This window comes from Brassica napus, chromosome C1 (genome assembly GCF_020379485.1).
Source record: "Brassica napus cultivar Da-Ae chromosome C1, Da-Ae, whole genome shotgun sequence".
NCBI lineage: Eukaryota > Viridiplantae > Streptophyta > Magnoliopsida > Brassicales > Brassicaceae > Brassica > Brassica napus.
The window spans coordinates 11,298,182-11,312,868 of NC_063444.1; the positions used below are offsets into that span (position 1 = coordinate 11,298,182).

At 36.3% G+C, this 14,687-nt stretch overlaps 2 protein-coding genes and 1 pseudogene across 2 annotated transcripts; 1 reads left to right on the forward strand and 2 right to left on the reverse strand.

The window, feature by feature from the left end:
* The first annotated feature begins 355 nt into the window (after positions 1-355).
* Positions 356-4,933, forward strand: LOC106362728 (cysteine-rich receptor-like protein kinase 5). Its single transcript, XM_048745671.1, has 7 exons — positions 356-2,643; positions 2,791-2,928; positions 3,010-3,131; positions 3,648-3,858; positions 3,947-4,184; positions 4,269-4,422; positions 4,510-4,933. Exons 1-7 carry the CDS (start codon positions 1,824-1,826, stop codon positions 4,822-4,824), a joined length of 1,998 nt encoding a protein of 665 aa, XP_048601628.1. The 5' UTR covers positions 356-1,823; the 3' UTR covers positions 4,825-4,933.
* Positions 4,934-7,375: 2,442 nt separating this feature from the next.
* Positions 7,376-8,266, reverse strand: LOC106372871 (glutathione S-transferase T3-like). The gene has a single exon (XM_013813136.2). It carries the CDS (start codon positions 8,264-8,266, stop codon positions 7,376-7,378), a length of 891 nt encoding a protein of 296 aa, XP_013668590.2.
* Positions 8,267-9,734: 1,468 nt separating this feature from the next.
* On the reverse strand, positions 9,735-13,084 carry LOC106366213 (annotated as a pseudogene).
* Between the last annotated feature and the right edge of the window lie 1,603 nt (positions 13,085-14,687).

Here is a 14,687-nt window from a genome sequence, read left to right on the forward strand (position 1 = left end):
TTGAGGGTTTTTGATTATGGATCAAAGATGAAGGTAAAAAGACTGAATGATTATTATTGACATAGGGAGTTTACATTTATACAGAATGTACGATAGTATAAAAGGTAACAAAATATTTAGAGAGTTATGATGATTGATCACAATCCAAGATTGTAGTGATTTGATTGATTATATTATGATTCCTTATACTCTGCATGGTTCTCCAAAGAACGGTTTGCGTAACGAACCATGCAGAGTGTGTTGGTGCCTGGCCATGAATAAGCCTCAGTTTGGTTGGGAGTCTTGGGACAACTCTGTATTAGCTCTGTAACTCCTTCGGTTATACAGTCGAAGCAATCCTTTGTTTCTGATCCGGGGATGCATAAGCCCTTTGCGAAGACTTGGTTTGGTTCCTGTCCAATGAAAGAGTTGTAGGAAAAGGCATCTCCAGCCGTAACGTTTAGAGGCAAGAGACGAGAGGATGAGTAGACGGTTTGAGTCGTAAGTAGAGTTGGGTCTGAAAGTCCCTGCACTGTCCTCGCATATTTGTCCAGACACGGGAACAAAACTGAAACGAGGACGACCAATAAGATCGGCAAGAGATTGTTTCTAACCAATTTTTGAAAAAAAAATCATTTGTTTCTTGTATTGTAAGGGTCAAAGCTAAATAGGCTTGTGTTCTTGGATTTGTCAATACTGGAGGCTCAAAAATACATCATGTTGGCAATTATTAAAAGGCTTTAGATACGTGAAGTCACTAGTAAATGTTAATTAAATTGAACAGGTACAACTCCAGACTATAAAAAATTATTAATTTATAGAGTTGTCGTATGTATTCAATAAAGATTGGAGACAATCTAGATTGATGCAGTAATCAAAAGAAGAGAATGAAAACAGTATAAAAATCATGTATTATTATATTAATGATATACATAATAGCATCTCCATTGGTGAACCCTTCCCAAAATCTACTTTTTATTATTATAATTTTTTTTTTTCGTTTGATTTTTTTGAAAAAAAGAAAAATTAATAAAACAATTAATCCCGGATCGCCACATATCAGTAGAGTCCGTGAACCGTGTTGATACCGGTTTATCCCAGCAGACCCAGATGATACAGGTTCATAAAAAATAGATTATTTTATTAATTTTGTTTTTTGGAAACTGTGGGAACCTCTATTGATATACTTCAATGCCGATGTTTTAAGGCTACGTACTCAAATGTAACACTCCCATAATTGGACGCATGACCAGCCCTGGTTGGATATGTTAGTATTATTATTTTAAAAATCGTTGACGATATTCGCCAATAAGAAGTTGACATCGAATTGTAAGAAATTGCATCTTTTACACATAACGTATAGGCTTGGCTAATCGCAGGGCCGGTCCTTGTTTAAAGTTGGATGAAATATTTGGCTGGATCCCCAAATTTTTTCGAAAAATTTATATGAATGTAAACCTTTAAATTTATTAAAAAAAGTTTCTAAATTTGTGAAAAAAAGTTTTATGAATTTTTTTACTAAGATATTTAGGGCTCCAAAATTCCAGGACTGTCTTGACTAAACATTTCATCACATTTATTAAAGACTCAATGGAAGGCATGACCGTTTCTAGGTAAAACTAGATAAAACATTCATTTAGAAAATTATATGTACATAGATCCCTAAATTTATAGAAAAAAGTTGCCAAATTTGAAAAAAAAAATTATTGAAATTTTTACTAAGTCCACTGAAGCCAAAAAAAATCTCTGGACAAGGCTAATGGCTTTTTATCACATTTATTAAAGACTCAGTAGAAGAAAAAATAAACAAACACGAAGGAAAGGAATAAGAACGAACTGGAGATATGTCTGCTTGTGCCTCGTTTTGTTCTGTTTTCCTCATTGCCTTACTTGCGAGCTTAAGATCTTATGCACAGCAACCAGACCCTACTTACATATACCATCTTTGTCCAAACACGACAACTTACTCCCGAAACAGCACATACTCTTCCAACATTAGAACTCTTTTGTCCTCTCTTTCTTCCAACAGCCGTTCTTCCTCTACCGGATTTTACAGCACAGCGGCAGGTCAAAGCCCTGACTTGGTGTTCGGCCTTTTCCTTTGCCGGGGGGATCTCCCGCCAGAAGTCTGCGGTAATTGTGTCGTCTTTGCTGCCAGCGACACTCTCAAAAAATGTCCAGAGGAGAAGATTGGGTTGATATGGTACGACCAGTGCATGCTTCGATACTCTGACCGGAATATTTTCTTGGAATCTTCACTCCAAAATGGAACAAACGGAATACTCATGTGGAACACTCGAGATGTTCCAAAAAACCAATCAGAACGGTTTCGTGATGAAGTGTTCTCTCTGATGAACAAGTGTGCAAACGAGGCTGTTAATAGTTCAAAAAGGTTTGCGGTTAGCAAGTCCAACTTCACATCGTTTCAGACACTTTATGGGCTGGCTCAGTGCATACCCGATTTGACGAGTGGCGATTGTTTTAATTGTCTACAACGGACCATCAGATCATTACCCACAGCCCAAATTGGGGGAAGACTTCTTATGCCGAGTTGTAACTCAAGGTACGAGCTCTACAAATTCTTTGAAGAAACTGCCACAGCAATACCTCAACCTCCTAAACCTCAGTTGGATTCAGCTCCTCCACCGCCTTCCCAAGAAGCTGGTCTGAATATTCACTTACCTTTGATTACATGTTTCAACACAACTTTTCTTGTGAGAGATTCAAGACTTGCATGCTAGAACAAGCGTCCATATGTAATCTGACTCTTCTGTCATAATCATATGTTTTTTTTTTTTTTTGTGAATACAGGAAAAGGCAGAAACTCATCTGTCATAGCAATCGCTGTTGTTGTTCCAATCACAGTCATTTTTATTCTTCTCGTAGCTGTTTTCATTTTCTGGGCTAAAAAGAAAAGGAGAACTTATGAGACGGAACCACTTGCTGAAGGTAAAAAATGAATTGATAAACTATGCATTCTCAGGTTGAATGATTATTCTGTTGTGATCCAGATGTTAAATGTTTTGACAGATAGGGACGATATTACAACTGCAGGGTCACTTCAGTTTGATTTTAAGGCAATTGAGGCAGCAACTGATAATTTTTCTGAAACTAACAAACTTGGTCAAGGTGGATTTGGGCAAGTCTACAAGGTATTACCATTGCATAGGGCTTCAGATGTAATTGATTATATACTAAAATAAATTTCATAACACATTAAGATAAAGTAGGTTTAGAGCTATAAAAACTTGAACATGTTCTAAACTGGGTAAACCTTTGTCAAAAGCTTCAACTTCTCTCAATATCAAATGATGTAAACATTTATGGTGGAAAGCAAAAGAAGGCTTAGTTGTTTGACAAAGTACTTACATGTAATTCAACTCGGCAACTCCATCAGTGTACTCTGTTTTTCCTCTGTTTAATCATATTACTCGCATGTATTTTGAGCATTTAAGATGTGTGGTAGTAAGTAGGATAACCTACTCACTTAAAGAATCTTTCTATAATCACCACACCATCACACACAATTTCCAACTCAACAAAGCTGCAGAATAGAAATAATTGTACTTATCTTTAATTACATTTCTCCATTTGGACTTCTTCATTAATCTTACTGATAATTCCCACACTGACTTATTCTTTGTAAAACAACTTATTATTGCTTATAGGGTACTTTTCCTAGTGGAATACAAGTTGCGGTGAAGAGGTTATCTAAAACATCAGGACAAGGTGAAAGGGAGTTCGAGAATGAAGTTGTTGTTGTGGCAAAACTTCAGCATAGAAATTTGGTAAGGCTACTTGGTTTTTGTTTGGAAGGGGAAGAAAAGATACTTATCTATGAGTTTGTGCCCAACAAAAGCCTTGATTACTTCCTTTTTGGTAAGCTGAGTTCCATACCTAACCTAATATATCATTTGCAGATTTCATGCCGTTTAGAAAAAATATATATTAAAATATGCATGTGCAGACTCTACGATGCAGAACCAGCTGGACTGGAAAATACGGTACACGATCATTAAAGGAATTGCTAGAGGGATTCTATATCTTCATCAAGATTCACGACTCACAATCATTCATCGTGATCTCAAAGCCGGTAACATCTTACTGGACGCTGATATGAACCCGAAAGTTGCAGATTTTGGAATGGCAAGAATTTTTGGAATGGACCAAAAGGAAGCCAATACGAAAAGAATAGTCGGAACCTAGTATGCTTTTCTGTTTCATTATATGCCTATGTAGACAGTAATAATATGCTTTTTATTAACTTAACATTTCAAGAATATTGGCAGTGGTTACATGTCTCCCGAATATGCAATGTACGGCCAATTCTCCATGAAATCAGATGTCTACAGTTTTGGAGTCTTAGTTCTTGAGATTATAAGTGGCAAAAAGAACAGTAGTCTCTATCAAATGGATGGTAGTGCTGGCAATTTGGTTACATATGTGAGTATACACCCTTAATACTTTCATTTACTTATTTTGCTTTATTTCACAATGACCAACGTTTTTTATTATTAAAATCTTTAATAGACATGGAGACTGTGGAGCAATGGATCGCAGTTAGAGCTCATGGATGCATCATTTCGAGATAATTATCAAACAGACGAAGTTACGAGATGCATCCATATCGCTTTACTATGTGTTCAAGAAGAAGCTGAAGATCGTCCAACCATGTCAGATATCGTCCAAATGCTCACTACTAGCTCCATCGCTCTCACTTTGCCTCGACCACCTGGATTTTTCTTCCGAAGTAAGCATGAACAAGTAGGAGTGGATCCATCAATGGATACGTTTGCCACAGGTTCTGTGGACAAGGCTTCCATTACTCGAGTATCTCCTCGTTGAAAACAAAACTATCCATAAATAAAAATTAAGGTGATATAGTGATTGTAGACTGTTACGTAAAAGATTTAGAGACTATGATGATCTTGGGTATACTCAAAGCATTTGAATTTTCAAAGGGATTCGATTTTGTTTCGGAGCATTGATATATGACTGGTAAGAGCAGCATTAACCATAAATCCCATATGGGTTGCTTAATGAGTATTTAATTAATTAATTGAACCTTGATTGTACCTAAGCACTTGAGTTAAGATTTCATTAAAGATGTGTCATCCAATGGAGGGATCTTAATTAGAGGTGTTTAATTTTTTTTTGTAAGATAAAATTAAAATAAAACATAATAAAAATAGTACATTTTAAACATAAAATATTAAAAAAAACACATCAGATGATTAAAATAAATGAACCGCGTAATTTGAAAGAAACATGCCGAATTCAGTTGTTGCCTTCATCACATCCAAATTTACTCCATAAATGTTCAACCAAATCATGTTTGAGTTGTTGATGCATTTGTCTATCACAGATTCTTGTTCGAACACCCATCATATTGGCGATATTTGTAGGCATATCCGTAGAAAAATCGAGATCAACATGTGAAGTTCCGGTGTCTTCTCCTTGGTGGAACTCTGAAAGATCATACTGAGTGTATCCATTTCGTTCGTCTTCTACGATCATATTATGGAGTATGATACATGCTCTCATAATCTTGCCGATTTTGACTTTATCCCAAAAAAGCGCTGGATTTTTGACAATGGCAAAGCGAGCTTGCAAGACTCCAAAAGCACGCTCGACATCTTTTCGTGCAGCTTCTTGTTGTTGAGCAAATAATCTCGCTTTCGGCCCTTGTGGTATTGGAATAGATTGGATAAAAGTTGCCCATTTTGGATAAATACCGTCGGTGAGATAGTAAGCCATATGATACTCTCTTCCATTGACAGAGAAAGTGACTTGCAGAGCTTGACCATTTATGATGTCATCAAAAACAGTTGAGCAATCAAGAACATTGATATCATTTAAGGTACCTGGAGGTCCAAAAAATGCATGCCATATCCATAGATCATACGAAGCAACCGCCTCTAAAACGATTGTTGGTTTCCCCGAACCACGTGAATATTGACCTTTCCAAGCGGTGGGACAATTCTTCCATTCTCAATGCATACAATCGATGCTTCCTATCATCCCCGGAAAGCCTCGACGCTCACCAATATCAAGCAGGCGTTGAAGATCAGCAGGAGTTGGTCTTCTCAGGTATTCATCCACGAATAAATATATTATTCCTTCCACGAAATGTTCGACACATGACCGAGTAGTAGTTTCACCGGCCTGAGGTATTCGTCAACCGCATCAGCCGCATTACCATATGCCAAGACACGAATGGCTGCCGTACATTTTTGAAGTGTAGAGAGACCAAGCCTTCCGAGACCATCGCGTTTTTGTCGAAAGAATTCTACTTCATTGGCTAGGCGATCAACAATTTTCATGAACAATGGTTTGTTCATTCTAAATCGTCGGCGGAATAGATTATCAGGGTATGTTGGAGTTTCACTGAAATAATCATTCCAGAGACGAAGATTGCCTGCTTCACGGTTTCTTTCGATATAAGCGCGTTTTTTTCTTCTTCTCCTTTCTTGTTGATCACCATAGTCATTGACAAGATTTTCGAACGTTTCATCAAAATATTGATCAAAATATTGATCAAAACATTGATCAAATGTTTCATCTTCTATATCCTCAAAATGATTATTAGATGACGATGCCATAACTTAGGTAAGACCGTTTTAGAATAAGAGAGATATGAGAATGACTTATTGAAAATGAGAAATAGAAGAATGAGAATAAGAAAGAATGAGATGCGATGACTTGTGAAGTACAAGAAAAAAGAAGAGATGACTTGTGAATTACAAGAAAAAATAAAGAAGAAGAACGTTGAGAGAAGTAGAAGATGAAAGAAGTGATGACTTGTGAAATTGCAAGTATGGGAAGTGTGTTTATATAATGAGAACTCGTGAATACAAACCATGACAATACATAATCATCGTCGACAATACATGACACAATAGCTCCTAACCGCGACACTACATGACACAATAGACTTGAGACAACAACAGCTCAGATACACTACTTGACACTACATGACACTACTCTTCTCTCTTGTTGCTTTTCCGTGACACTACAAGACAAGAACATGGGAGACAAGAATCTGTGATGCTCCCACTGCTATGAGTCCGTGATTCTCCCACTGCTCTCACATGACCTACAAATATTGACAGAAGACTTATTAATATGATTCTACAACACCAACACTTAAAAATGAGAGACGGAACAACACTTCAAAATGAGAGACACAACAACACTTAAACTTATTAATATGATTCAAGACTAGAAACAGAACTAAAGCGAAGACAGAAACTTACAAAACAAGAAACAACACTTGCATTTATATGATTAAACGTAGAGTCCGAAACTTAGAAAACAAGAAACAAGGAATGAGAAACAAGCAACAAGAACAACAACACAAGCACAGTGGACTAGACCAGACCTTAAATAACACAAACTAATTAGACAACAACTCATCGATGAGCTTCTTTTTCAGAGCTTCCTCATACTCAGCTAATTCTTCTTTTCCTACTAATGACTCAAGTAGCTTCATCTTTGTCAGCCTCTCTTTCGCCGCGATATCCTCCTTCCTGATGCTCCACAGACTTTGAAACTCAGTTAATCTCTTACCCTCTGCCATCGTCTTCTTACCAAAGCCCTTTGAAGCCTTAACACCCGGGGGACGAATGGTGGCCTGCTCTTCTTCACCAGTGGTGGTTTCAAATGCGTATGAGCTCGATGATTGTGCACTCTCATCACACTTCCTCTTTTTACTGCTTCCTGCGGTTTTAGCTGCTGACAATTCACACCATTTCTGGTCATTCCGCAACTCCTTCCATGCATGCTCAAGAGTGAACTTCTTTTTGTGGTTGTTGTAGAAGATCTCAAGCGCAAGTTTGAGAACATCTTTCTCATTTTGGCCACTACTCTTCTCTCTTGTTGCAGAGTCATAAGCCCCACAGAATTTGTTCACTTGGTCATTGATCTTCTGCCACCGGTTCTTACAATGGGATGACTCTCTCGGTTCAGCACCTGCAACCTTGGGACTAACCGCAAAGTATGCAGCAACCCTATTCCAGAACGCACCGGCTCTTTGCTCGTTGCCTACAACCGGGTCTTTGCTTGTGTTAAGCCAAGCGCTAATGAGAGCAACATCATCTACAGGCGTCCAAGACCTGCTTTCCTTACGCTCTCCAGTAGTCTCTGCTTCCGTTGCTTGACTACTAAAGAGAGGGACTTGGGAGGAAGAAACTTCACCACTCTCTTGAACAAAGCCAAAGACAGTCTCTTGTTGACTATTCAGAAGGTCTACAAAGTTTGAGACCGGTATATATGAATTGGAATTCATATTTGAATGTCTCAAGAGAGAAAGAAAAGAAGTCGGTTTTGAAAGATGGGAAAGTAATGAGAAGTTGAAGTAGAAGAAAGTAGAAGAAAGCTATGAGAAGTACAAGTAGAAGAATGATATTTTTTATAGAAGAGAAGAAGGAAAGAAGCATTGATCACGTTTGATCAACAAGTTCAACAGCCAACCATGTCGAGTAGACCCTTAACTAACACATTTATCTAACGCATCAATCACACATCAACTAACAAATTTATCTAAAACATTTATTTATTACTACAATGGCAATAAATCCATACAATCCAAACCACAAAAATAATCAGTTGAATCTATTCATTTATCTAAGACATTGAAAGCACAATCAATTCAAACCAAAAGCATTAAACATAGTTAACTCTATTCAATTCAAACCACAGGCACAGAGGAGATCAACATCAAAAGCAGAATCAGTTCAATCCAAAAGCATAAGACCGAGTTAAATCAATTCAATTCAGACCCAAAGACAATCAGTTCAACTCAAACGCATAAACTCGGGTTCAATCTATTAAATTCAAACCAAAAGCACAAGCAGTTCACACACACAAACCAATTCAACATCAATCTGAGACTAAAAATGTTTTTATCATTCCCTCAATCAATGTAAACTTATATACAGAAGCTATGTGTTACCTTTATTGCCATTGTAGTCGAACCTTTATGTCTCTTGACCCGAACCATCTTGATCCAAACCATCTTACACCGACCTTGATGTATCTTGATCCGTTATGACCATTGATGTCCTCTTCATCCGAACCATCTCAGCACACAAAGAAAAAAGCCAAATCAAAATGGATCAGAGGTGAGCGGTTATATGAAGCAAACGAATCAAGTTGAACTAAATAGAGACAGTGTAATAAGACCACAAACTAAGACATGCATCAATTCACAGATTAAGCCCGTCTAAGACCACAATCTTACACATGCATCCATTGAAAGATTAAGACATAAACATATAATTACTCTGCTTCACCTTGACGTTGGTCGAGTTCAGCCGTGGAGAGAGAGATTGAGCCACCGAGGGAGACGCTGCGATTCGTCGCTGAGGAGAGATGAAGAAAGAGAGTCGGTGTGGTGAAGGAAAACTAGAGAAACGCGTCGTCGGCGATCAAATACGACACGATCGGCGAGACCACCGAAAAATACGAGCTTTCCATAGAGACAGATGCCGACGACTCCAACCGATCGGTGAGAAAACGGGAAACACCGGCGGATTCGACGAGGAGAGGTGGAGAGACGCGGTTTCGTAGAAGAGAAGGAGAGAGAGAAGCTGATGCGTTTTGTGCGAGAGAGAGAGATAGATTTAACCAATGCTCCACACGTGTCCATTTAGCACCGCTGCTTCTACTCCCTCTTAAGCGCCGTGTTTTTTAATTAATCTCATTTTTCTTTTTTTTTAAATCATTAATTACCTAAGCATTGGGCTTAAACACCCTTGTTAAAGATGGTCTAAGATGGTGAGCAGTTAAACATTGTTTCTCTAAGTGGTACAAAAAAACACTGTTTCTCTACAAAGACAATAACAAGGACTAATACCTCAAGCAATTAATGTGCATGCTTTGATTTGTAAATTACTGATACAGTTTTTTTTTTGGTAAAATTATGAAAAAGATGAAATTATCACAGAGCTCTTCGTTTGTTTAAAACTTTTCAAAAGAATAGCCTGACCTTCAACGAGGACTAACACATGTGATCGATACATCATTGACAGAACAAGCAATGGACATGCAAGTGGACGGACCAGGCTGCAAGCTCTCAGCTAATGGGATTTTCTCTGATCTGACCCTGAAGAAAAATCCAGGAGGTTCAGGCACAGGCAGGGTAACTGAAGTATTAGTGAGCATCTGAAATATTGTCAACATGGTTGGACGATCTGTTGGATTTTCTTGAACGCATAATAACCCAATATGGACGCATCTGATGACTTCATACTTATCATAGTTATCTCCTATGACCGGATCTACGAGTTCCAACAATGAATCATTGTTCCAAAGCCTCCATACCTGTTTAATCGTTATCCAAGAAAGTAAAGTTCAGACAATGATCATTGCTAAAAGAAGAAGTAGAAAATTTTGAGATAGTGTGGAAATTTACTAACATATGTAACCAAGTTGCTGATTGAGCCGTCTGTCTCATTGAAGCTACTATTCTTTTTTCCACCAATAATCTCTAGAATCAATAGTCCAAAGCTATACACATCTGACTTAGTCGAGAACTGCCCATTCGCTACATATTCGGGCGGCATGTAACCGCTGCAAAATACATGTCACATAACTTTCTGTTTCATCTACAACAATAAAGAGACACAGATAATAACTAAAATGGCAAATACTTACAATGTTCCAACTACTCTTCCTGTGTTATCTTCCGTTTGGTCCATTCTGAAATTCTTAGCCATACCAAAATCCGCAATTTTCGGGTTCATATCCTCATCTAATAGAATATTGCTGGCTTTGAGATCACGGTGTATGATTGTCAGCCGCGAATCTTGATGAAGATACAAAATCCCTCGAGTAATCCCTCCGATGATCTTGTATCGTCTTGTCCAATCCAATTGGCTCCTCTTTGTTGAGTCTGCACATCTCAGGCGTTAACCTATGAGATCAAGAACTAAGGTTTCAGATAAGTAAACTTATTGTTTTTCTTACCACCAAAGAGGAAGTAGTTAAGACTCTTGTTGGGCAAAAACTCATAGACTAGTATCTTTTCCTCTCCTTGGACACAAAACCCAAGAAGCCTAACAAGATTTCTATGTTGGAGTTTAGCTACAAGAAGCACCTCATTCTTGAATTCTCTTTCACCTTGTCCTGAAGTTTTAGATAGTCTCTTCACAGCAATCTCTGTTCCATTCGGAAACGTCCCCTGCACGTCAAATAATTTATCAGAACATATGCATTTGCTTTCTCGTCAAGATTCTATCACAAAAGTAATTAAATACTTGAGACAAACATTACACCTTGTAAACTTCACCAAATCCACCATGACCAATCTTGTTAGTATTATGAAAATTACTTGTTGCAGCTTCGATACATTTAAAATCGAATTGAAGTGAACCTGAAGCTGAAATATCATCCCCAACTGCTAAACGAATTTGCAGATGGTATCATATATTACCGGAGAGTTTCCAAGACTCATTACATTTCTATATCAAATACGTATCGCTTTACCGTTATCTGGCGGTGCAGTATCATAATTCTTCTTTAATCTCTTTGCAGCAGATAAATAACCGTCTGAGAAGAACATATAAAGATTTATAATAACTTATTGAATCTACTTATATTTTGAACCAAAACAATAGTAAACTCACTTTCAGTAGAAAATGCTTTGTACGATTTTCTCCTTCTCCAAATAGCAAATGCTAGAGCAAGCAATATTATAGGAACAATGACAATTGCCACAATAGTTCTTGTAGAAACAATTTTTTTATCTGCGATTAAGGGAAACTAACAAAAATATAGCAGAAAAAAACTAAAAAGAACAGAACAAAAAAAAGAAAAGAAAATTCAAACATGGTTAGATATGAGCATAATCATATGACCTAATAACAACAAAGATTATAAAACATGATCTTACCCATTTCACGAGGAGGACTGTTATCGAAAAGTCCCAAGAACGTATCAATCTCCCATCGAACGAAACAACTCGGCCTCGAAACAATGCCTCCCTGGCTCCCAGAGCAACATGATCTATAATCAATCACATTCTATTGTAGACACCGGGTGCAGTTTGTACGAGATAAGTCTCTACTGCATTGCACAAAACCGTAAAGGTTGGTGTTGGTAGACTCAACCGTTTGTGTTCCAGCAGCGTAGTACAAAACATGAACATCTTCTATTAAACCAATCATCAACGCCTCCCATGTCATGTCAAAGTCCGTCACGTTAGGTTGAATATCTCTTGTATTGTATTCATACCGTAAAATTTGCATATCGAGCGATCCGTAAAACGAGCGGTTTGAGTAGCGTACAAGACAAAGTGTATTGCTATGCATCCTCCAGTCTATAGCTTCCGTCTGAGTAGTACAGTTCTGTACCAACCCATTAGAGGCAGCCATGATACAATCAGAACAAGATCGTTCTTCAGTACCTGGGACACACATCCCTAAACCGTATACTCTGTTCGGATCTTGTCCGGTAGCCGACGTGGTATAGAAGCCATCATTAGCTGTGACGTTAGAAGCAAGGGAAGAGAGCATGACTCGGCGGTTTAAGTCGTAAGTACCATCGGGTGCGAAGAAACCAGACCTGTTAAGGCAATTATTTGCAGAGACAGAGCTTATGAGCACAAACCAGAAAGCTACAAATAAGTTGACCATTTGTATTTTTTGTTCATATAATATGTTTGAATGTCTTAAAATAAAGGCCTCGAGTCTTGAAAGATATAATTTTTCGGAAGCTGACTTTCAACTTTGTTTTCAATCTCTTTGTGGTCGACTCATTTGACAAATCGTCATTGAATTTTCTCAAGTGGACTGTTTATGAACAGTGGATTGCTCTGATGTCACCGTGACCTAAGTCTTATTATTTTTTGTTTGGTCAACGACCTTGACTTAACCAAATTCTTAAATTAGGATTAATTAATTTTGGTTACACAGTAATCGGTCCAGTTGAATTAAGTAGCCATAGTGGGGGGTAATCTCACTCTTTCATGTAATCTCACTGTTAGAACTTCTCTAAATTAATATTCGATAAATTAATAATTTTTATAATTTAATAAATTTTATCGGTTTCAATTTGGACCGGTTCAAAATTTGATACAAATCGATAAATAATAAAACAATATTTTTTTAGAAAACTCTATATAAATACATGGTCCCATTAAAATTATAAATTAATAATTTATATGTATATATATTTTATATAAGTAAGAACCTATTATATTGTTTGCTTTATATTTATAATGAAATTATCATTATATTTTCTTAATACTTAATATATTTTTGATGAGATTTAGTAATATTATATCTAAAACTACATTTAAGTTCTATGCAATATATATTGTACACACCATATAATATAATAAATTTAATATTAATGTCAACTTTCAAAAAAAAATATTTTTCTTATCTTAAAATAAATATATTTTAAAATAAAAATCTAAATAAAGAAACTTTTGTAAATTAATATCTCTATAAATTAATAAAATTTCAATGTCTCAACATTATTAATTTATAGATGTTCTGCTCTATTTGGTTTATATCCAAACCTTATGATATACCGAGAAGAACAGAGTTATACAAAACCTTTATAAAGAACATCAACATATAATAATTCATGTTCACTATATGACTTTATTAAAACCCCTTATGCATCAAGGAGTGTGGAGAAAACAAAGAATTTGTTAAAACTTGGAACTTCACTTTGAGAGAGCAAGCGTTTAAGAACGTGAACCCTAGAATTGTTTGACAAAATTCATAAAAAGTGAAGAAGAAAAATTCTGGTATTGCAGATGTAGGTTTTCATGGAATAAATACTTACTTCTACGGAGCTACATTTATGAACTTCTTTATTAATCTTACCGATAATTCCCAAACTGACTGATTCTTTATAAAACAACTTACTCTTGTAGAGTACATTTCATAGTGGAATACAAGTTGCGGTGAAGTGGCTATCGAAGACATCACATTACAAGAATTCTTCATAATAGCTAAGGACTGGCGACATAAATTCTGTAGCCTCAGTTATTAGCGACCTAAATGACGACAGATAGCAACAAAACACAAAGTAACCAGATTTGTAACTATTATGTAGCTATCTGTAGCGGATTAGCTAGGGATAATGTTCGTAGGTCATTTGCAGCTATATAGCTACACATTAGCTATAGATTGGTTGTAGTCAAAAAGTTTTAATTAGCAATGAATGGTTACAATTGTTATTTTTTTTGCTAATTAATTATGCATAATATTTTTTTTTTTGAAAATACAGTCTAAAAAGAAAATTTACGTTTGGGGTTTAGTAGATTTAGAGAATAATCAATATCCTTCTTATTTCCTATTGGTTATCATTGAGGGATTACAATCCAAACCCTTGGTTAGAATGAATATAATGGATGTGATTTCTAAACTTTTTTGTTCTTCCACACCTTCTCAATTTTGTGATGTATATTTCAAATTTGCAATATTATTCATAACAAATAAAGTTTGCTTATCATGTACATTTGATTATTACAAATATATATGTTGGTTTTATTGGTTTTTAGTTTTCTTAGAGATTATATATAGGGTTTGGAATTGATTACAACACAAAAACAATGTTATAGTTTTTAAGGGTTTAGAGTTTCTTTTTAGCTGGTCACTAGATTTGTTGTAGTTTTAAGGGTTGTTGTTTAGTTTTGAGGTTATATAGTTTAGGGGTTATAGTTTTATGGGTAGATTGTAGCTTTGTTATAG

What these genes read in the sequence shown, in the direction of transcription:
- LOC106362728 (XM_048745671.1), top strand. Translation starts at nt 1,824, where the DNA reads ATGTCTGCTTGTGCCTCGTTTTGTTCTGTTTTCCTCATTGCCTTACTT. An exon ending in GATTTGGGCAAGTCTACAAG is followed by an intron (nt 3,132 to 3,647) that starts GTATTACCATTG and finishes TATTGCTTATAG; the next exon opens with GGTACTTTTCCTAGTGGAAT. An exon ending in CCTTGATTACTTCCTTTTTG is followed by an intron (nt 3,859 to 3,946) that starts GTAAGCTGAGTT and finishes ATGCATGTGCAG; the next exon opens with ACTCTACGATGCAGAACCAG.
- LOC106372871 (XM_013813136.2), bottom strand. Translation starts at nt 8,266, where the DNA reads ATGAATTCCAATTCATATATACCGGTCTCAAACTTTGTAGACCTTCTG.